The sequence below is a fragment of the Lithobates pipiens genome, unplaced genomic scaffold, assembly GCF_037356315.1.
Source record: "Lithobates pipiens isolate NorthernLeopardFrog02 unplaced genomic scaffold, aLitPip1_a1.2 Scaffold_16, whole genome shotgun sequence".
Classification (NCBI taxonomy): Eukaryota; Metazoa; Chordata; class Amphibia; order Anura; family Ranidae; genus Lithobates; species Lithobates pipiens.
In genome coordinates, this window is record NW_027507748.1 from 477286788 (window position 1) to 477310351 (window position 23564).

At 44.0% G+C, this 23564-nt stretch overlaps 1 protein-coding gene across 14 annotated transcripts in view; it reads left to right on the forward strand.

Moving 5' to 3' along the window:
• DOCK9 (dedicator of cytokinesis 9) overlaps positions 1-23564 on the forward strand; it is a 446969-nt gene that overhangs the window by 371848 nt on the left and 51557 nt on the right. For all 14 annotated transcript variants that reach the window (XM_077482985.1, XM_077482977.1, XM_077482982.1 and 11 more), the window contains exons 43-45: positions 8930-9145; positions 18587-18644; positions 23101-23207. In XM_077482985.1, the coding sequence (XP_077339111.1) occupies positions 8930-9145; positions 18587-18644; positions 23101-23207 (381 nt within the window). The remainder of the gene's footprint in view (positions 1-8929; positions 9146-18586; positions 18645-23100; positions 23208-23564) is intronic.

Genomic DNA, 23564 nt, shown 5'->3' on the forward strand with positions numbered 1-23564 from the left:
GTGCCCATAGAGCTTCCCAGACGGCCCCCATGGATCCAGCCGAGTCCCGGCCTCCCTGGCTGGCGGAGGTCATGGCGGCCATTGCCACTTGTCAAACCACCCTAACAGCCAAAATGGAAGCCGTGCAGCTGGATATGGGTCTTATCAGACAGGACATAGACAAACTCCGATCCAGGGTTACTGAGACCGAGCAAAGGGTGAGCAATACTGAAGACACAGTGTCCGAGCATGGAGCTGCACTTCGCACCCTTCAAACTAAAGTTAAAGCCTTGGAATACAGAGCCGAAGATGCAGAGAATAGGAACCGGCGCAATAATCTCCGCATTGTCGGCCTCCCGGAGGGGGTTGAGGGGAACAACCCCACTTGCTTTGTGGAGGGCATGCTGCGGGACCTCCTCCCTGCTGCTCGTTTCTCGCCTCACTTTGCAGTGGAAAGGGCGCACCGTGTACCACCTAAACCAGGGCCTCCTGGAGCCCCCCCGCGAACCTTCATCCTCCGCCTCCTTAATTTCAGAGACCGTGATGCAGTTCTCCACGCTTCTAGGACGGTCGGCGACCTTCAGTATCAGAATGCCAGACTGATGATCTTCCCTGACTACTCGGTGGAGACTCAGAAGCTCAGGAAATCCTTTGATTACGTGAAAGCGACTTTGAGAGCACGTAACATCCGCTATAGTGTTCTTTTTCCGGCCCGTCTACGAGTCCAGGATGGAGAGACGACCCGCTTCTTTAACACCCCCGGAGAGGCATCCGCCTGGATTGATTCGCTGGCGCCCGCCCGCTGATCACCTAACTGCCTCTTTGGAATTGTTTACAATCCGTTCTACTGTTGGGATGCCCACGACCTTTGTTGCACCTGTTGTGCCCAGTTTGCACCGCTGGTGGGCTCACCTTTAATGCTGGCAGAAACCTCCCCAGTAGCGGGAGTTTAAGTTGATACCCCTGACCTGAGATACGGTCGGGAGAGGACTGTGACATGCCGCTCCTCTTTGCCCTATCCTGCTCCCTCCTGGAGCATGGGGGCTCATACCATGTGCTCCTTCTTCCCCCCTTTTTGGATCATTTTCACTGATGGGACAATCTGCAACTTTTCTTTATCCTCCCTTATCCCCGTCCCTGTCGGCCTTCTTTATAGAGCAGGCGGTTGCCTCACGCCCAGTGAGCCGCTCACTTGGTTACCTGCACCCCCCCAGGATGTCTGGGAGGGGTGGAACTTGCCTCCTGCACGGACCCCCAGTTGCAGCCGGCGAGCTGATGCACTTTGGGATGGATACCCTCCTCAGTTTAAGGGGGTTGGGTGGGGTGGGGGGTGGGGACTGTTCCCCTAACGGGGCCAGGGACTTTAGTTTCCCTTTTTCTTTTTCCATGTTTGGTTATTGGAGTTTTTTGTTTGTTCTCTGTTTAGTTTTGTTGTACTTGTTTACTAAAAATGTTGATATTTCAGTGTTGCATTGTCCTCAGATATGTATGTCCCGGGTCCAGCGGTCCAATCCGGGAGCCGGGTTCCACAATGATCCTGATCCTTCCACTGCCCCCAGAATCCATGTCCACACTTAACATTGTATCCTGGAACACCAGGGGATTGAACTCCCCGGTTAAGAGATCCCTGGTGTTCCAATTTCTTAAAAGCTATAACCCACATATATGCGTACTCCAGGAGACGCACCTCATTGGAAGTAGGCTTCTTTCCCTCAAAAAACCCTGGGTGGGGTACCATTACCACTCCACCCACTCTAGTTTTGCCAGGGGGGTGAGTGTCCTAGTATTGAAGTCCCTCCCCTTTCGGCTCCTGGATCTGGCCTTGGACCCGGACGGCAGGTATGTCATTGTTCATGCGACAATTTACTCTATGACCTGGACCATTGTGGGATTGTACTTGCCCCCGCCGGCCTCATTGCTGGTGCTGAACCAAATCACTAGTAAGATGGCCGAGTTTGCCTCTGATAATGCTCTTATCCTGGGTGATTTTAATCTAGTTCCTGACCCAGACATGGACAGACTGACTCCAGGGGGACAACAGGGACCTGGGCTTGCTGCCTGGGCAGACACATATGGCCTGACGGATGTCTGGAGGTGGAGACACCCCGGGTCTCGGGCATTTACATGTCACTCTGCCACCCACAAAACATTCTCCCGCATTGACTTGGTCTTTGCGCAGAGCCCAGTCCTCCCAAGGGTCGTAGATATACAAATATTGCCCAGGGGGATATCTGACCATGCACCTCTGTTTCTGACATTGGATCTTTCCCTGGGACCAGCGGTTAGACTATGGAGGCTTTCCAGGTTCTGGATCTCAGATGCCGCTGTGGATACTCATTTTAGGACTGAATTGAACAGCTATTGGGAGGAGAATGCAGGTTCGGCTGGGGTCACGGTAGTGTGGGATGCCTTTAAGGCTACCACGAGGGGACACTATCAGACTATAATTGGCAAAATACGCAGGGAACGTAGCGCAGAACTAAAAAGGGCAGAGGGAGAGGCGGTCTGCGCGGAGGCTCTTTTTGTCCGCACTCGGGATCCCCACCATTATCGGCAACTGCAAATCCTGACCAGGGAGGTTGTTGATCTCCGTACCTCTCTCACCCAGAAGAGAATGCTGGCTCAGTCCCAGCGGATCTTTGAGCAGGGGGAGAGGTCGGGTAGGATGCTGGCTTGGCTCTCCAGGGAACAGGCAGGGGGGTTGAGCATTTCACATATCAGGGACAACTCCGGTCAGTTGCTTCACACTCCAGACGGAATTAACAACTGTTTTGCAGAGTTTTATACATCTCTCTACACCTCTAGGTCGGATTACAGTAAGGAAGAACTAACGACTTACTTGGCCGACATAGATATACCAATCCTCACGGAAACGTACCGAAATAGGCTGGACGCCCCTATCACGGTCCTGGAGATTCTCCAGGCGCTTAAATCTGTGCAGGCGGGTAAGACGCCGGGACCGGACGGAATCCCGGCGGAATTCTATAAGCACTACGCTACGGAGCTTTCTGAAAGACTCCACCATCTTTTCTCTGCGTCGTCACATATTGATAAACTTCCCGACACCATGAGCGAGGCGATCATAGTGGTGATCCCCAAGCCGGGGAAAGACCCCACCTTGTGCTCGTCATACCGCCCTATATCACTGTTAAATGCGGACGCGAAAATCCTGGCCAAAATCCTGGCCAACAGACTAAACTTAGTCATCACGGCCCTTGTCCATAGCGACCAAACAGGTTTTATGCCGGGTAGAGGCACAGACATTAATATCAGACGTCTACTCACGCACATAGATAGAGCGGCCGGGAGGGAGACTGGTGTGGTGGCCTCGCTTGACGCGGAGAAGGCTTTCGACTCTGTCGAGTGGGGTTACCTATGGGAGGTGCTCTCGCGATTCGGATTTGGCCCGGGATTTACGAATTGGATCCGCATGCTGTACCGCAGCCCCTCTGCTAGAATCCGTACCAATGGCTGTCTCTCAGGGCAGTTTCGGCTGGCACGGGGTACGAGACAGGGGTGCCCCCTCTCACCAGCCTTATTCGCCCTCGCGATGGAGCCCTTGGCTATCTTGCTGAGAGCGGATGCTGGGATAAAGGGAATACAGGTAGGGCCCATCGAGGAAAAGCTGTCCTTGTATGCTGATGACGCTCTGCTTTATTTAGCGGACGCGTCGTCTTCTTTGGGCACTGCACTGGAACTGATTAATCAATTCGGTCGGTACTCCGGTATCCGCATCAATTGGAACAAATCGGTTCTTTTCCCACTCCACTCCTCGACCCCTCGCGTGCCTCATCCGCAGCTTAAATGGGTGGACAGCTTCATGTACCTGGGGATAAGGGTCAGTGGTAGAGTTCAGAACTATCTGGAGGACAATATACAGCCACTCATGACACAACTAGGGGCTAGGTGCACGGCATGGCGCTCTCTCCCTTTATCCCCAGTGGGCAGAGTCAATTTGTTAAAAATGATCTATCTCCCCAAGTACCTGTATTTCTTTCGTAATACCCCCATCCACATCCCCAGGACTTTTTTCAAGAGACTGGAGAGTCTGTTGATATCATTTGTCTGGGCTGGGAAGCCCCCCAGGGTAGCTAAGCAGATACTATATCTCCCACTATCGGGGGGGGGCCTGGCGCTCCCGAACTTTCAGATCTACTACTGGGCGGCCGTTTTGGTCACAATTCGGTGGTGGTTCTCCCAGCCCACACAAAACCCGGCAGTCACCCTGGAGGCAGCCATCCTTGGCTCCTATGCAGCTCTGAGCAACCTACCATTTCGGGGGCTTAGAGCGAGCTCCTCCATGACGGGCTTGATGCGTACCACGGTGAGGGTCTGGCGGGAGGCAAGGAGGAGCTATGGAAAGCCCAATCACATCTCCCCACATATGCCCCTATGGGGCAACCCCATGCTCCCTCACCTGAATAGTATCCCAGACCCTTCTCTGTGGGCGAAAAGGGGAATCGTTACTTTAAAGCACATAGTTCATCAGGGTAGGCTAATGACCTTCCAAGAACTGAGACGTACATATGGGCTTCCAATTTCTTTCCAGTTCAGATATTGGCAACTGAAGCACGCCTTTGGGGCTCAGTTTCCTGCCCCTCTGACTCTGGAATCGGATTCCATTGAACGCCTACTGACTTCCAGGGTGATGGGGAGAACCCTGTCGACCTTATATCTTTACCTAACGGTGGAACATGATACTAGTTTGACCAAGACCCGGGAGAAGTGGAGTTCGGACATTCCGTCCCTGGGGGAGGAGGAATGGGAGGAGTGCCTGACTTCTTACATTCCAACAATGATAGCCGCGAAAGACAGGTTTATACAATTTAAATTCCTGCATAGGGCCTACTTCACCCCGCAGAGGCTGGCGCGGATTTACCCCCAAAGAGACCCTAACTGTCAAAGGTGTAAACAGGAGGTGGGCACTTTCTGGCACATGGTCTGGTCATGTCCCAAAATCCAGCCCTACTGGGAGGAAGTGGTTTCTACGCTAAATGCTGTGACCGGGTCGAACCTTCAGGTCGACCCTCAAACCCTACTATTGAGCCATTTGGCAGACGTTGAGGGGGACAGGTACTGTAAACTGTGCCTTACCTTCACATTGTATTATGCCAGACGCGAGATTCTATTGAAATGGAAACTCGAGGACCCCCCTACCCCGGCCTTGTGGAGGAAATCAGTGAACCTGGTGCTCCCCCTGTATAAGTTGACCTATGAAAGTAGACAATGCCCGGGGAAATTTGATAAAATTTGGTCATCCTGGATAGATGCGTCCGCTGATCTTGGTTCCCCCTCCCCCTAACTTTGAGTTGAGCTGAGACGGTGGTGATCCCCCCCCCCCCCCGGTTGACCGCCCTGTCCTCTCTCTCCTGACCATTTCCTCCCTGGCCTCCCCCTTCCGCAGGCTCGCGCAAATGTCAGGTACCTGCATGATGGCTGTGAAGTTCACCTGGGGATGTCCTGCATTTATGATAGAGTAATGGACACTCCTGTTATCTGTACTGCTGGATTATTGATTTCAGAATGGCTACTGGATGAAGGTGTTTGTTTTTCTTTCCTTTTTACAACTGTGTAATATTGGTTCTACTGTACTTTGCAATGTAATGCTGATTTGTCTAATAAAAATTTTCTGTTAAAAAAAGCTGTCAATTCCTCTTAACAATAAGCCTCCAGTTCCTGTAAATTCTTGGGCTGTCTTGCATGAACTGCACGGAGATCTCCCCAGAGTGGCTCAATGGTATTGAGGTCAGTAGACTGAGATGTCTACTCCAGAACCTTCACTTTATTCTGTTGTTGCCAATGACAGGTCAACTTGGCCTTGTGTTTTGGATCATTGTCATGTTGGAATGCCCCTTGCGTAGCTTCCTGGCTGATGAATGCAAATGTTCCTCCAGTATTTTTTGATAATACTTCATTCATCTTGCCATCAATTTTGACCAAATTTCCTGTGCCTTTTGTAGCTCACACATCCCCAAAACATCAGCGATCCACCTCCGTGTTTTACAGTAGGAATGGTGTACCTTTCATCATAGGCCTTGCCGACTCCTCTCCAAATGTGTTTGTTTATAGTTGTGGCCAAAAACCCTCATTTTGGCCTCATCACACCAAATGACTTTGTGCCAAAAGGTTTGAGGCTTGTCTCTGTGCTGTTTGGCATATTGTAAGCAGGATACTTTGTGGCTTTTGCATATTAATGGCTTTCTTCTAGCGACTCGACCATGCAGCCCATCTTTCAAGTGCCTTCTTATTGTGCATCTTGAAAAAGCCACACCACAAGTTTTCAGAGAGTCCTGTATTTCACCTGAAGTTATTTATGGGTTTTTCTTTGCATCCCCAACAATTTTCCTGGCAGTTGTGGCTGACATTTTAGTTTGTCTACCCGACCGTGGTTTGAACACTGCTGATTGGCATTCTCAATTCCTTGGATATCTTTCTATATCCCTTTCCTGTTTTATACATTTCAAATACCTTAATAGCCATTCAAACCCATTTGTGTCATCTTGTGTGCATGTTATCAGGCCAAAATCACCAGGGTATGTAAACTTTTGATCAGTCATTTTGGGTAGTTTCTTTTGGGATTATGATTTAAAAAGAGTAAATGCAATTGATTTGATAAATGGCTTCAGCCAAACACTAACCAAGAGTGAAAGAAACGTTTTTGTTTTATTCATAGTCTCTGAAAAATGCCCAAGAAATCATAAATTCTGCCAGGGTATGTAAACTTATGAGCACAACTGTGTATGTATGTGTATATATTTTTTTTTTCAACAGCTTCTGGCACAGAGCAGGAAAATACACTTTTTGGGGTATTCATAAAATAACATTGCACAAGATAAATAATGATTTATGGGAAAATATGACAGATTATCAATTTCTTGTGAAAGAATAACAGTTCTATACTGTACGTGTACGTTGTAGTTAAATTTATTTTTGTGAACCCTGAAGGGGGTTTCTGCACTACTATGTTTATTGACTGGGTCGGTAAATAAACTTAAGAAAGACATCTAATGCTCTCCGATTGATACATTTATTTTAGCAAAAAAAGTATAAAAATCCGCTTACAAATATAGCTCTTCAAACCAGTGCTGGCCTGATGGCAAAGTGATGTAACCGATATAATCATTGCTATTATATCTGTTTATTAATTTGTTTAGTCCCTATAGATGCGTTTATTAAAACTCTGAGCGCATGTTACTGTTGGTATCAAAATAATACAAGGTTAGCTATGAAACCAAACACACGGTTTAGAAGTAATCAAGTCTTATTTATTTCCCAAGAAAATAGGAATATACTAACACTACACAGCACAGTATATATACAGAGCATATAGCATTGAAATATCAAAGATACTAATCACACATGGTTTAATCTGCTGGTTCTGGATAATAACAAAGGGTCTGGGCTACATGGTTTAGGCCCAAGCCATCAGTCAGAGGAAAGTCCCAAGATGGCAGTGAGACAGCCTCATGGCAAGGAGTTGCAATGAAAGGAGAGAGGGGCTCTCTGCAGCAATCCTTTTTTGTAAAAAAAAAAAAAAAAAAACTCATTCATTCAAACTCCCCCCTTTGCCAGTCCCTTTTGCTTTGGACCAATTAGGCTGCATTCACACCTATGCATTTTTAGTGCTTTTTGCATTTTGCAGATTTGCACTAGAGTCCATTTAACATGGTTTCCTATGGAACACATTCTGTAGTGCAAATCTGCAAAATGCAAAAAGCACAAAAAATGCATAGGTGTGAATCCAGCCTTAGTGTTCACGTGACAGTCCTCCTAATATTACTGACTGTCCTGTCATACTTGGTCTCTGGGGACAGTATTGCAGTCCATGTGCCCTGGACCATCTTCATCATCAATCTGAAGCTTCTAGCACGCCAGGTGGGCTTGAGTCAAGCCATTGTTCTTCTGTTTACAAAGCTTTGATGTGTTTCATTCCAACTGAGGCTACCTGGCTGTGTCAACCAGGAAGTGAAATAGCAGAAGTAAGATATTAAACCATGTTGCTATCCAACACAAGGGTATTGTTTCAAACCAAGGAGATGGCCCATATGTCATACGCAACTCCTCCCCCTATAGGCGTTACGTCTTATGGGTGGGACTTCCTCAGCAAGTTCAGAGTAACGTAGACAACCCGCTCCGTTATATAGTGAATGCCATAGCAACCTGATGTCAATTAAACCAATGTTTCTGGACAGAACGGCGCAACGCCCATGGTGTGGGATACATGCCATGTGACCTGTTCAGGTCAAATCTTTCAATTGCGTGGCTAGGACTATCTGTGGTGGATGGGCTACATTCACCCTTATCACAATTTGGTTTGATATCAAGCACTGTGCACAAGGAGGGTCATCTCTCATATTGGGACTGCATTTGAATCATCATTTATTGTTGCGCTGCACTGATTCTGTTATATATGAAGGTAAAAAAACATTAGCATTTTCAGCAACTTCAAAGTAAAATTGTAATGAGAAAACATGGGAGCCTTGCTGTGTGTGTGTGGCTTCAATGCTTTTTGAGTCACAAATTCAGAACAAGCATGCAAATGAGTGTCAGACATGTCAGTATACTTGTTCTAGGTTAATGACTCAAAAATCACTGAAGCGTGACTATCCACATAACAGCCAGTAAACTAGCATTGTCAATGGGAGCGTTTACTGGCAGCCTACATCATTTTTCCACGATGGGTTTCTTTTAAGGTGCTTTGTTTTAAGTGCAATAACATATAGCAGCCATTCGGACTCCACCTTGTACTGGTCTGTGCCTTCAGATCAAATTTTGATAGGTTAATATGGAAAATAAGCCAGTTATTCACTTTAATAACATTTTACAATGGTTACATCAGTTTGATTGTTTGATGATTTTACCAACTAAATTACTGTATGCTACCAAAGAAGAAAAATAAAACCTGTCAAGTGAAACTGATTGTGTATTTTTTTATTTTTTTGTTCTACAGCATACAACTTTCCCTTCTGATGTAAAAGATCTTACGAAAAGAATCCGCACTGTACTAATGGCCACAGCACAGATGAAGGAGCATGAGAATGATCCAGAAATGCTGGTAGACCTTCAATATAGCCTGGCCAAGTCATATGCCAGCACACCTGAGCTCAGGAAAACCTGGTTAGACAGCATGGCCAGGATTCATGTCAAACATGGGGATTTATCAGAGGTACTATATAGATAATATGTTTACCTTAAAGTGGAAGTCCACCCTAACACTTAAATTCTCCCCTGCAATCATTAATGTGTGCTAAGTTTAGCCTTATGTCTCAAAATGAAACTGTATTATATATATATATTAGAGAGATGGATATATATTATTTTTATTTTTTTAACAGAAGAAATGTTTATTGAAGTAGTAAATGCTACAATGGTTTGAAGTAAAGGAGTAAATAAAGTGCTGTTATAGATCCGGTCTTCATCATCGGAACCAGTCAACATAAATTGGCAAAAAATAATTGTAATAAGCAGTGTCAAATTACAATAACTCATCAGAGAGAAGGTTTACATTCAGAACAACACGACTAGTGGAAAGTGCAATGCACCACTTTGGGGGTTCATTAGGGGGGGGAGGGAGGAGGTTTTGTACTTTCTGTTAAAGTGCTCTCCTTAAAGTGGGGTTCCACCCAAAAATGGAACTTTCGCTTTTCGGATTCCTCCCCTCCTCCGGTGTCGCATTTGGCACCTTTCGGGGGGAGGGGGGGAGCATATACTATATGTATAATACATTAGTATATGCATATATATGTATAATAGAGCTATTTGCTGCCACTTCCGGGCATATCTGGCCCCTCATCTGTCCCCCGCATCCCCCCCCCCCCGCGCTGTCTTCTGGCCGACACACAGGTCCCAGAAGACAGCAGGGACCAGTGACTTGCGCATTGTGCAGTAGGGAGCCAGCCTGTGAAGGCTCAAGGCTTCAGTTCCGGATTCCCTTGCCAAAGATGGAGGCACCTCGAACCGAGAGCCAAGGGTGAGGACATCGCGGGCGCCCTGGACAGGTAAGTGTCCATATTTTAAAGGTCAGCAGCTGCAGTATATGTAGCTGCTGACTTTTAAAAAAAAATTAAAAAATTTGGCGGAACTCCACTTTGTTAACCACTAAAGTCCCGAACCATTTTGCTGGCTAAAGACCAGAGCATTTTTTGCAATTTGCCACTGCGTCTCTTTAACTGACAATTGCGCGGTCGTGCGACGTGGCTCCCAAACAAAATTGACTTTTTTCCGCCACAAATAGAGCTTTCTTTTGGTGGTATTTGATCAACCCTGCAGTTTTTATTTTATAAAAAACACTTTTTTTTATTTTTTTTATTTTGCTATAATAAATATCCCCCAAAAATATATAAAAAAAAATTTTTTTCCCTCAGTTTAGGCCGACACGTATTCTTCTACATATTTTTGGTAAAAAAATCGCAATAAGCATTTGATTGGCTTGCGAAAAAGTTATAGCGTTTACAAAAAAGGGGATAGTTTTATGGCATTTTTATTAATAATTTTTTTTTTTACTGGTGATGGCGGCGATCGTGACTGCAACAATATGGCGGACACATCGGACATTTTTGACACCTTTTTGGGACCATTGTCATTTATACAGCAATCAGTGCTATACAAATGCACTGATTCCTATGTAAATGACACTGGCAGTGAAGGAGTTAACCACTAGGTGGCAGTGTAGGGGTTAAGTTTGTCCTGGGGCATGTTTCTAACTGGGGGGGTGTGGCTGTGTGCGACACGTCACTGATCTCTGCTCCCGATGACAGGGAGCAGAGATCAGTGTCACTAGGCAGAACGGGGAGATGCTTGTTTACATAAGCATCTCCCCGTTCTTCCTCCCGCAAGACTATTGCGGGTATCCCGGCAATCCGACTCACCGAGGTCCCGACTGGCGCGCACGAGATGGCGCGGTGGCAAATTTAAAGGCACGTACAGGTACGCCCATTTGCCTGTCAGTGCTATTCTGCCGACGTACATCGGTGTGTGCCGGTCGGGAAGTGGTTAATATTGTAAACTGGATTTGTTTGTAAAAGAAATTGTTTAACCACTTCAGCCCTGGACGGATTCGTCTGCTTAATGACCAGAGCATTTTTTGCAATACTGCACTGCGTGGCTTTAACTGACAATTACGAGGTCATGCGATGCTGTACCCAAACAAAATTTATGTTGTTTTCTTCTTATCGTACATCACATGATACAGAGCCATAGTAGTTACTATGTGGGTTAACACTCTTAAGACAAAAAGTCCACTCCCTATATAGCTGCTCCCATTACTGGGAGTACCTCCGTTTTTTTGCCAGTGTTTAAGGTGTTGGTCACGAGTAAAGATGTGCTGAGCTCCACTGGAGCAATCCTTGCTGGCGCTAGCCATGCAGCCAGATCCATTCAAAGTGTCTTTTTGGCCAAAAGGAATCTTACCCGTGCCTCCTGTCCACTGAAACATTTTTTGCCTGTAAACGCTTCTCTTTTAGGAAGCTGGACCCCGAGATCCAGTACTTTTGGTATTAAGGCCATAAAGTTCTTACTGGCGGTGGTACTATTACATATCCAAGATTGTGGGTTTCCCCAAGAAACCCCAGCTCCTGAAGGTTTGTAACAAACCCACCGTGAAGGGTGTAGATTGGGTCTGTTGGTTTTATCGCAGAAAACCCTGCAGCGGGAAAGAGAAGTGGAGTTTTTCTAAGAAATTTTAGAATTTTCTTATGAAATGTCTCCTTTAGTGAATGTTGTCATGCATATGTGTCACCACTGGGGGCTGTATTGAGTACATACCTTCTCCCGCTTCCTCAGAGCTCAAGTTGTGTCCGGAACAAGCCGTTTCCTTTCCTCCAGCCAGCAGCAGTCGCACGGGAAAGCTCTTTTTTTAAAATAGAGGAGGGGGGAGGCCATAGGCGACAGAGGGGCCGGGGCTTAGCACAGTGTTGGTGTTTTCCAACATCCAGCGCAGGAAATTCTGTTTAAAAGCACCATTGTTACTGCTGCAAGCTTTGGAGGGACACGAGCAAGGGTGGCATGAAAGAGGTTTGAGAACGCAGGCATTCTTTTTCACACATTTACTATTGCATCAGGCTGAGCATTAATGGCAGCGGCAGGGCTGGACTATTGCTCAAGCAGTGGATGAGTTCATTCTAGTAATACCTCTGCTTTGTACATTGGGCTATAGTCAGAAGGGGGGTAAAAGCCCCTAAAAAAAGGTCTCTAGAAAGACTTCTACAGTCACAAGTAAGCCTAAAACCATCTAAAAAAAGATGGCATCCTCCCCTGAGAGTGATATGGCTGGTCAGAGTGAGCCATCTGGGGGTGTCAGGTGTTGCAGCTGCTCTTAACACTGCAGCCCCTGTTTATATTACTGAAATTTTCTCAAACATTTTTGGCTTGGAGCATAAAATTGATGCTTTAATCGCATACCAGAGTGGGTCTAAGTGTAACGGGCCCCTGTCCATTACTCAGGACCCTCAGACTGAGGAAAAGGGGGCGAGAGGTGACGATCTCAGGGGACCAGGAAGAGGCTGGTGACTCCTCTTCTGAAGAGTTTAATATGGATGGATCAGGTTCACAGGAAATGTTGGTATGATCTCTCACCGAATTGGTCCGCTCCACATTTTTGCTGCCGGTAATGCAGTCAGTCGATGAGCCCACTTCTGGTTTGGGTTTGCTAAAACCTCCCCAGACTATTCATGCTTTTCCTATCCATTCATTGCTAACAAAGCTTATGTGTTCTGAGTGGAAGCACCCAGATAAAGTTTTTACCTACAAAAAAGTTTTCAGCACTTTATCCTATGGAGGTAGGGTTTAATAAAAAGTGGGGGATTCCAGTAATTGATGCTGCTATGTCCTCTGTGAACAAAAACCTGACTTGTCTAGTAGACAATGATCAAATGCTAAAGGATCCAGCAGATAAAAAGTTAGAATTCCTTTTTCAAAACGATATTTCGCTCGCATGTTCAGTGGTTCAGCCTGCGCTGGCAGCGATTGGGCTATCTCAGTCTTTAAAGGACCAGTTTAAAAAGGTGCTCAAGGTTATTCCTGATCAGCAGGCCCAAGATTTGGCCAGGATATCAGAAGCATTGTTTTAAAGTAGATGCTATGAAAGATTATATTCTCCAGGCCTCAGAACTTATGTTAGTGCTGGTACATGTGCGTAGAATTCTATGGTTGAAAAATTGGTCAGCCGAAGCTCTTAGCCATGTTTTCCATTTCATGGCGAACGATTATTTGGGGACTGGATAAGTACATCCAAAGAATTTCTAATGGAAAAAGTTCCCTTTTACCAGTTAAGAAGAAGTTTAAGCGCTTTTCTGTTAAACAAGCTTCTTCTCCAGTGCCAGGAGCATCAGCCTTCAGGCAGTCATGACGGCCTCCACCGTCAGGTTCAAGAGGTAAATCTCAGGGTCAAGAGGACCTGGAGGACCTCCTTATGAAGGGGCGCCCCCACTCACTCGAGTGGGGGGAAGACTTCTGCAGTTTTCAAGGGTCTGGCAGGAACAATGTTGAGACAGATAGGTGGCTTCCTCAATATCTCTAGGTTACAAACTAGAGATCCAAGAGTTCCTTTCTCGTTTTCTCAGATCAAATGTTCCCAGAGATCCAGTAACAAAGAAGTCTCTTTCTAGCTTTGGATCTTCTCTTGTCTCAAAGAGTGATATCGGTGGTCCCCTTGGAAGAGCGAGGATTAGGGTTTTATTCAAACATTTTCACGGTACCAAAACCAAACTGGGATGTCGGACCCACTTTAGATCTCTAAGATCTAAACCGGTTTTTGAATATCCGCTCTTTTTGCATGGAGTCAATCCGATCAGTAGTCTCCATACTACAAGGTGGAGAACTACTGGCGTCAATCGACATTAAGGATGCTTATCTCCATGTGCCTATTTCTCCCGCTCACCAGAAATATCTACACTTCGACATCAGAAAATCTTTATTTTCAGTTCATAGCTCTGCCTTTTGGTCTGCACACCAAGTGTTTACAAAGGTCCTGGCTCCTCCTTTAGCCACATTAAGGGCTCAAGGCATAACGATTTTGCTTGCTTATCAACTCTTGATAGATCAGTCGGTAGCCAGCTTAAATCAAAGTTTGGTCACCGCAGTCAGCTACCTTGAATGCCTAGGTTGGATTCTCAACCTAGAAAAGTCCTCCTTAAAACCATCAAGGCGATTTCAGTACTTGGGTCTGATCATAGATACAGCTCAAAAGAGGGTGTTCTTGCCCCAGGCAAGGATCAGTTCCATAAGGGAGGCCGTTCCTTATGCGCAGTTTCATTCAAGACTGCTGCAAAACTGTATCCTGTCAACTTGGAACAAGAAGGTCCAAGCTCTGGTCTTCCCAATGTGTTTATCCCTCAAAGTGCATCAAAGCCTCAGTTGGTTTTTGATATCCAAGAATCTTCAAATAGGAAAATCCTTTCTACCCGTTACCTGGAAGGTGGTAACAGATGCCAGCCTTCTGGGCTGGGGAGCAGTCCTGCAAGAAGCATCTGCCCAAGCGAAATGGTCCAAATCAGAAATTACCCTGCTCATCAACATTCTAAAGATTCGGGCAGCACTCCTAGCCCTGAAGGCCTGGATGCTCAGATTATGGAATTGTCCTGTCAGAATCCAATCTGACAATGCCACAACAATGGCCTATATCAATCACCAAGGGGGCACGAGAAGTCGTGCGGCCTGGAGAGGTGAATCATATCCTATCTTGGGCAGAAGACAACATTCCTTGTCTATCGGCAATCTTCAATCCAGTAATAGAGAATTGGCAGGTGGACTGCTTGAGTCGCCAACAGTTCTTCCCGGGAGAGTGATCTCTTCCTCCGACATCTTTCTGTCAATATGTCAAAGATGGGGAATTCCGGACGTGGCTCTGTGTCCAGGTTCAACAAAAAGACAACTTGGTGTCAAGGACAAGGGATCCAATGGCATGCAGAACGGATGCCTTGGTTTTTACGTGGGATCAGTTTTCCCTGATCTATACGTTCCCTCCTGTTCTGCTATTTCCGCATCTTCTAAACAGGATCAAGCAGGAAGGGAAGGAAGGAGGTGATTCTTGTGGCCCAGGAGATCTTGGTTTGCAGAGATCGTAAAAATGGCAGTAGGGGACCCATGGACCCTACCACCACTGCCAGACCTTCTCTTGCAAGGTCCGGTATTCCATTCTACCTTTTATAAATGCTAAATTTGATGGTTTGGCTATTGAGACCCACATTCTGAAATACCGTTTGCTGTCAGCTTCAGTCGTTTCTACTTTGGTTAATGCTAGGAATCTGGCCTCCATAGTCATATACTATAGAATCTGGAAGGCATATGTCTCCTGGTGTGAATCCAGGAGTTGGCACCCCAGGAAATATGTCATAGGTAGGATCCTTGAATTTCTACAGATGGAATTAGAAATGAAGCTGACTTTGAGTACTATCAAAGGCCAGGTGTTGGCCTCATCAGTGTTTTTAACGACCACTTGCTTCACACTCTCTGGTTTGTAGCTTTATTCAGGGAGTAACGCGGTTGGGCGCAGTGTACTGCAGGCTGCAGTATAAGTCCTCTCGTCTCTTAGTGTCCTACTTTTGTTGTCTCCCTCCCTGCAGTTGGCATTGCTATGGGACATCCCACATAGTAACTACTGTGGCTCTGTGTCCCGTAATGTACGATAAGAAAATAGGATTTTTAAAATGGCTTACCTTTAAAATCCTTTTGTTTGAAGTACATCACGGGACACAGAGGTCCCTACCTTCTTTGGTATACACATGTATTGCTTTGCTACAAAAACTGAGGTACTCCCAGTAATGGGGAGGGGTTATTCAGGTAGTGGACTTTTTGTATTAGGGCGTGCCAGTGTCCATCACCTGAAGGTGGCCTATAACCCACATAGTAACGACTATGGCTCCGTGTCCTGTGATGTACTTCAAAGAAAAGGATTTTACAGGAAAGCGGTTTTAAAAATCCTATTTTTCCCACAAATAGAGCTTTCTTTTGGTGGTATTTGATCACCTCTGTGGGTTTTTCCGTTATAAACAAACAAAAGACCGAGAATTTTGGAGGAAATTTTTTTTTTTTTTTACTTTCTACTATAATACTTATCCAAAAAAATATATAAAAGAACTAATTTATTCATCAGTTTAGGCCGATATATATTCTTCTACATATTCATATTTTTGGTTTAAAAAAAATCACAGTAGGCATATATTGATTGGTTTGTGCAAAAGTTATCCCATCTGAAAACTATGGGATAGATTTTAGGGACTTTTTTTTTTTTTTTTACTGGTAATTGAGGCCATCTGCGATTTTTAGCGGGACTACGACTTTGCGGTGGACAAATCTGATCCCAAATTGCACTTTTTGGTGACCAGTGACATTGTTACATCAGTGCTATAAAAATGCACTGGTCAATGGGCTTACTGAAAAATGTGTATGTTGACTTGCCAATGAGAATTCATTGAGCTCCATTTTTTGTATACAGCTTCCTTTGATGGCTGCAAAAAGCAAACATGTAATGTTCATTTGCAATATATTATATTTTCCTGATCAAAAGAAATAGATATTTGTAATTTTAATACAAAGGCTTTGTTCACACCTTGTGCAGAGACATGAGTTTATATGCACCTGTTTCTGCAAGGGCACAAAGAAAACAATTGTTCTCTTTGTACCCTGTTCACACAACACTGGTATCGTGCATATTTTTTTTTTCCGCACAGGAATCTACCACATGTATGCAGTTGCTCGGGGGCTGGGGGGACAACATTGTGGTTTGAACAGGGCACATCGAGAACAGTTCTTTTTTGTGCCCTTGTAGAGAATTTGTTGCATATCTCCGCACACGTGATGGCGTTAACAGGACACGTAAAAAACTATTATTTTCTTGGTGTCCTTGCAGAAATGTACGTAATCAATACCCACATCTCTGCACATGATTTGAACACAACTATGGAAGTCCAATTTGCCTGTTTTTTTTTTGTTTTTTTTTCATCCATTTTTATGCACATATGGTGTGAATGAGGCTTTAATCTTTGAAGATGTGTGCAATTGCAGCATGAAAGTCAAACAATATACACTATATTACCAAAAGTATTGGGATGCCTACCTTTACACGCACATGAACTTTAATGGCATCCCAGTCTTAGTCCGTAGGGTTCAAGTTTGAGTTGGCCCACCCTTTGCAATCATAACAGTTTCAACTCTTCTGGGAAGGCTGTCTACAAGGTTCAGGTGTGTCTATGGCAATGTTTGAACATTCTTCCAGAAGCTAATTTGTGAGGCCAGGCACTGAAGTGGATGAAAAGACCTGGCTCCCAGTCTCCACTCAAATTCATCTCAAAGGTATTCTATTGGGTTGAGGTCAGGACTCTGTGTAGACCACCCCAAACTTTCTCATTCATGTCTTTTTTGGACCTTGCTTTGTGCACTGGTCCAAATCATTTGGTGGGGGGGTGGGGAATTATGATCTGGGATTGTTTTTTAGGGGTTGGGCTTGGCCCCTTAGTTCCAGTGAAGGGAACTTTTAGGACATCAGCATTTCTTGCTCCCTACTTTGTGGGAACAGTTTGGTAATGTCCCCTTCCTGTTCCAACATGACTATGCACAAAGCAAGATCCATAAAGACATGGATTGCACTTGCACTTCTGGAACAATGGTCAAACATTCCCATAGACACACTCCTAAACCTTGTGGACAGCCTTCCCAGAAGAGTTGAAGCTGTTATGGCTGAAAAGGGTGGGCCAACTCCATATTGGACCCTACAGACTAAGATGCCATTAAATGTCCATATTCGTACACAACATTGTGTGAAGCAGTTAGCTTTGCTGCATATGATACCAATGTTACAGGAGGAGTGCTACATGAAGGGCAGGTTTCACAAAGTCACCGTATTTGCAAAGCATTTCTTTTGGGGTCTAAACACCTTGACCATGTTTACATTCCTGTTATGTTTACATTCCTTGTAATAGGTATAAAAGTGACACATATTATTTTTTCGCTGTTCTTTTTAAAAAAAAGGTAAAATAAATGAGAACATTTTTTTTTTAAACGCCCCCCTGTCCCACCAAGCTCGCGTGCAGAAGCGAACGCATACGTGAGTAGCGCCCACATATGAAACCAGTGTTAAAACCACACGTGAGGAATCGCCATGATGGGTAGAGCGAGAGCAATAATTCTAGACCTAGACCTCCTCTGTAACTCAAAACATGTAACCTGTAGAATTTTTGAAATGTCTCCTATGGAGATTTTTAAGGGTAAAAGTTTGTCACCATTCCATGAGCGGATGCAATTTTGAAGTGAGACATGTTGGGTATCAATTTACTTGGCGTAACAATATCTTTCACATTACAAACATTGGACTAACTTTACTGTTTTATTTTTCAATTCAAAAAAAGTGCGCTGTAAGATCACTGCGCAAATACGGTGCCATTTTATTCTCTAGGGTGTTAGAAAAAAAATGATTGTGTTTTGGGGTTCTGAGTAATTTTCTAGCAAAAAAAACAGTTTTAAACTTGTAAACAACAGATCTCAGAAAGAGGCTTGGTCCTTAAGTGGTTAATCACATTTGGACTCTAATCAAAGATTTATTTATAACAAACACGTTCAAATGAACTGTGTGCTGTATGTAATAAGAGTATCTTGTGTTTTTTCTTCTATGTAGGCAGCAATGTGCTATGTACACGTGGCCGCTCTGGTAGCAGAATACCTCACAAGGAAAGGTGAGCATATATAGATAACAGGCGCTGTCAAGTCATATCATAATATATTTATTACTTTGAGGGTTTACCTACTTTCAGACCGAACCATTTTGCTGGCTTAAGACCAGACCACTTTTTGCGATTCAGCACTGAGTCACTTTAACTGACAATTACGCGGTCGTGCAAGGTGGCTCCTAAACAAAATTTACATCCTTTTTTTCCCCCACAAATAGAGATTTCTTTTGGTGGTATTTGATCACCCCTGCGTCTTTTTTTTTTTTGCGATATAAACAAAAATAGAGCGACAATTTTGACATAAACTCATTATTTTTTACTTTTTAACTATAATAAATATCCCCCAAAAATATATAAAATAAAAACATTTTCCCTCAGTTTAGGCTGATACATATTCTTCTACATGTTTGGTAAAAAAATCGCAATAAACGATTGATTGGTTTTCGCAAAAGTTATAGCGTTTAAAAAATAGGGGATCGTTTTATGGCATTTTTATTAATAATTTTTTTTTTATTAGTAATGGCGGTGATTAGCGATTTTTATTGTGATTGCGACATTACGGCAGACACATCGGACATTTTTGACACATTTTTGGGACCATTGTCATTTATACAGCAATCAATGCTATACAAATGCATTGATTCCTGTGTAAATGACACTGGCAGTGAAGGGGTTAACCAGGGGGTGGCAGTGTAGGGGTTAAGTGTTCCTAGGGGTGTGTTACTAACTGTGGGGGGGATGGGCTTTGTGTTAGTGAACACTGATCTCTGCTCCAATCACATGGAGCAGAGATCAGCATCACTTGTTGCTAGGCAGAACGAGGAGATGCTGTTTACAACGGCATCTCCTCGTTCAGCCGCCCCATGAGAGGATCGAGGGTATCCCCGCAGCGATCGAGTCCGCGGGACCCGCGACCAGACTCACGGGGGTCCCGACCGGCACGCGAGCGCGCCAGCGGTGGCGCACCCGCGATGGCAGGGTGGCATTTTAAAATGGATTTACCTGTACGCCCATATGCCTGCCTGTGCCATTCTGCCGACGTACATCGGTGTGCGCCAGTCGGGAACTGGTTACATAAGCTTTTCTAAAAACACATTTCAAGTGAATAACGATAAAGGAAACTGTTATAATTTACAGAAGACTACACACTCATTCTGTAACAGAAAGTTTCCCTTTATATGCAAGTTTAAAAATACTATGATATTGAGTCGGGGTACAGTGGAAGGAGGCAGCTGCAGAGGTTTTTATCCTCATGGACCCTCCCTTCCCCGTTTTTCCACTATCGGTATCCATTCATCACCCTGATCTTTTGTATTTGCCCTTGGGGTCTTGTTGTGGCTGTAATGGAACACCGGCATTGTAAATCTAGTTCTCGTCCGGGGTCTATATGGGAATAGTTTAATCTAGGTGGGGAGAAGCTTCATTGGTCTTGCTGCCTACCAAACTACTTTGGCTATTGTACAGTATACCTTTTAATGCCACAAAGGTGCGTTAGCTGAACTGATTTACTCTCTTGAGAAGGGACCATTAAGGAGGGGAGGGGGGTTGGGTATAAATACATGGGGTCCACATGGTGAACTCGGTGGTGTAAAGGTATTCACTTTTAAAGCCATTACCAGCTCAATAGATTTTTATTTATTTTTTTTAAAGCTGGATGCTCTTCTAAATGCACAAAATATAGCTGAATATTAAAAATAACACTAGGGATAGTTTAAAGGAATATCCAGTTGTCTACTCTGGGACCAAGAAACATTCTAAAAATGCTGTTTTTCACATATCTAGGGCCATAGGATGGGTACTTACCAGTCTAACCTGATCGGGTGGGTTAACCATTACCATGTTCTGGCATTCCATTGCCCCCACAGACTGCAGGGGAGCCATTTTGCAGGCACTTTACAGGCGCTATTTTCAGCCCAAAAAGGCCCCAGTGGGAAAGGTATCTGTTAGATTTTATGAGATGAAGGGGGATAAAAGAAACAAAAAAAAGGAAAAGAAAAAAAATCGGCCTAACATATTAGCCCAAAAAAATCGCCATCATATATCGGCCACCATGATTTCTAAATATCGGCATCGGCCAGAGAAAAACCCATATCGGTCAACCTCTAATATATATATTTGTTTATAGCACAAAACCACCAAAAGAAAGTTCCATTTGTGGGAAAAAATCTACTTTATTTAGGTTCAGCATCGCACAACCACGCAATTGTCAGTTAAAGTAACATAGTGCCATATTGCAAAAAATGGCCTGGTCATAAACGGGGTAAATTGTCCAGAGCTGAAGTGGTTAAACTGGCTTTCTATGGAGCCGGTTCACATATGTCCGGTGCAGCGGCAGTATGACTTTAGAGTCCTGTGCATTTTTGAGCACTGCACTGTATCGCACAGCAAGTCAATTTTTAACATTAATTTGACCCCCCAAAAAAAACAGCTTGACACCAGGCCCTTTTGGATCTGGTATGGATTAAAAAAAATGGCGTGGGGTCTTCCATAAAAATACATACCAGACCCTTATCCAAGCGTGCAGGCTGCCACACCCAAGCACATTACCCCCATGTTGGTGGGGACAAGGGCCTCTCCACCGCCTAGGGTTGTGGGGGTCTGCGGACAGGCAACTTATTGGAATCTAAAAGCCCCCCCCATGTCAATGAATATGGAGTACATTGTACCCCTACTCATTCACCCAAAAAAGTATCAAAAATAAAATCCATTGTCCATCACGACACCCTCCAAAACCACCGGGCCCAGAAAAAAAGCTCTGTCCACAATAAAGGCTACCGCCATCAGCCTGCTTGGCCGTGTGACCGTTGTTAAATAGGTAAAAGGTGGTGCCACCTGGCAACATCACCTTGTGGCACTGCGCCCCTGTGACATCACTGACCGGTGCATGCCATGACTTCACGGGTGGCGGTGCCCCCAGGTCATATGGCGGAGCAGGCAGACGGCAATAGCCTTAATCGCAGGTGGATATTTTTTTTTAATTCTCTTCCCGGTCCAGCGATGGGCGTCATGATTGACTATGGATCTACATCGGGAAACATTGTTTTTGTTTTTTTCTTTTTCTTTGTTAATAAAGGAATTGTCAAACATATTTTTGTTTCTCTTTGACACTTTTTTTGGTGAATGGGGAGGATCTCATTCACGTGAGATCTGGGGGACTTGTAGTTTTCCATTGACAGTGGACTCTGAGTGATGTGGGCGGAAAAGATCCCCCACTAGCTGCCACAACAGCTGATGGGGGGGGGGGGGGGGGCGGTGCGTTGGCCTGTCTGTTTGTAACACGTTACATGTTACACTCTTATGGGTGCCAACATGTTACATAAGGTGAATTAATCCTTTTAGTCGTTACTGACTTGTTCCTATCCTATATAAGTATCTTGTGATTTTTTATTTTTTTTTCATCTCTTTAAACTACATTGAAAATAACCAAGAATTTACATGGTCTTAAATTTTTCCATCTGTCTTTGACAACTTAAATGGTGCAGGTATAGCAAATAAGGGAATTTTTTTTTTCTTGGCATAGGAAATTCTTCAAATGATTATCCGATTGTCCATTTTGTCCTTTTGTTCTAGCGCTGCCTGCATCTAATATGTTGTAATTTGTTGCTTATTGTCTATTTGCTGTCTCCTTTGATGGCATTATGTTGTGGCTGCCTTTTGGATTTAAGGTATAACTAAAGGCAAAACCTTTTTTTGTTTTAGATGGAGTGGAGCGGAATTAGACTCCCTGTCAGTTTTTATTGCTCTCTGTGTCCCCACTAGGGAGATTCACCCTCTCTATTTGTCCTGTTTACCATTATCATTAAAAGTAAAAGAAAAATCCCAAAGTTTGGGTTGTCCCCAGAAAAATAGAGGGGAAAGCTTTCAGTGGGGCCCTAATTCTAGTGACCTGGGGGTCCCCAAGAAATTCCCTTAATTTTCGGAGATTTCTTCTCACTTGTTGTTTTGGCTATGGGACAGTAAATGAAGGTACATCTTACCAATAGGACAAAGATGGGTAAAATAAACCTTACAGGGGTTATATAACTTCGCTACTCTATCCAGAATTAACAAAAAAAGTTTTGCCTATAGTTCTACTTTAAATAAAAAATATTGTGTCCACTAAATTGATAATTATCAAACCATTTACGTGGGTGTGTGTGGATATGCTGTGGCTTTGGTTCTATACATATAGATAGCAGGGCATTTGGCGGCTTAGCAAAATTTTTGTCTTTTTAAGAAGTTGGCTAGTTTGGAGTCTTAACTGTGTTTGGCTTCTAGAAACAGGCAAGATTTAAGCATGAATATATTTCTGGCTTTTAATTATTAAAAATAAATTCCACAATAAGACTTTACCTAAAAGGTGCTTTATTAAATATTTGTAAACAAATATATTTAATGGATTGATAAAATAGGCGCACAGTATTTTATTATGTCAATATTTCAAACCCATTGATGCGTTTTGCTTTATGTTGTGATATTGCAGGAATGTTTAGGCAGGGGTGCTCAACCTTCAGAGTGATCACTCCAAATATTGATGAAGAGGCATCCATGATGGAAGATGTTGGGATGCAGGATGTTCATTTTAATGAGGTATTGTTGGATGACTTCCATGAAAAACCATAAGATTTTCAGCCAACTTTTGTTATATACATAGTTTCAGGCCCACATTTGTGATGTCAAATATTGTGTTGAGATCAGATATTTGAGAATATCTTTTCTGTAACTATTTAATCCTAAAAAATAAGTTTGTGTTAGTAATACTATCTTGGTATGAATTGTAACTGACCTTTTCAAAACATGGCTTCCGAACAATGTGGAGACTGTAGTTCCTATAAAAGCAAGATTTTCTTTGACCATTTTGTAAATTTTTTATTACTGACTCACACTGACACATTTTGTAGGAAGATATTTTTAAAACATGTGATTCTGATTCTTCATTCTTTCCAA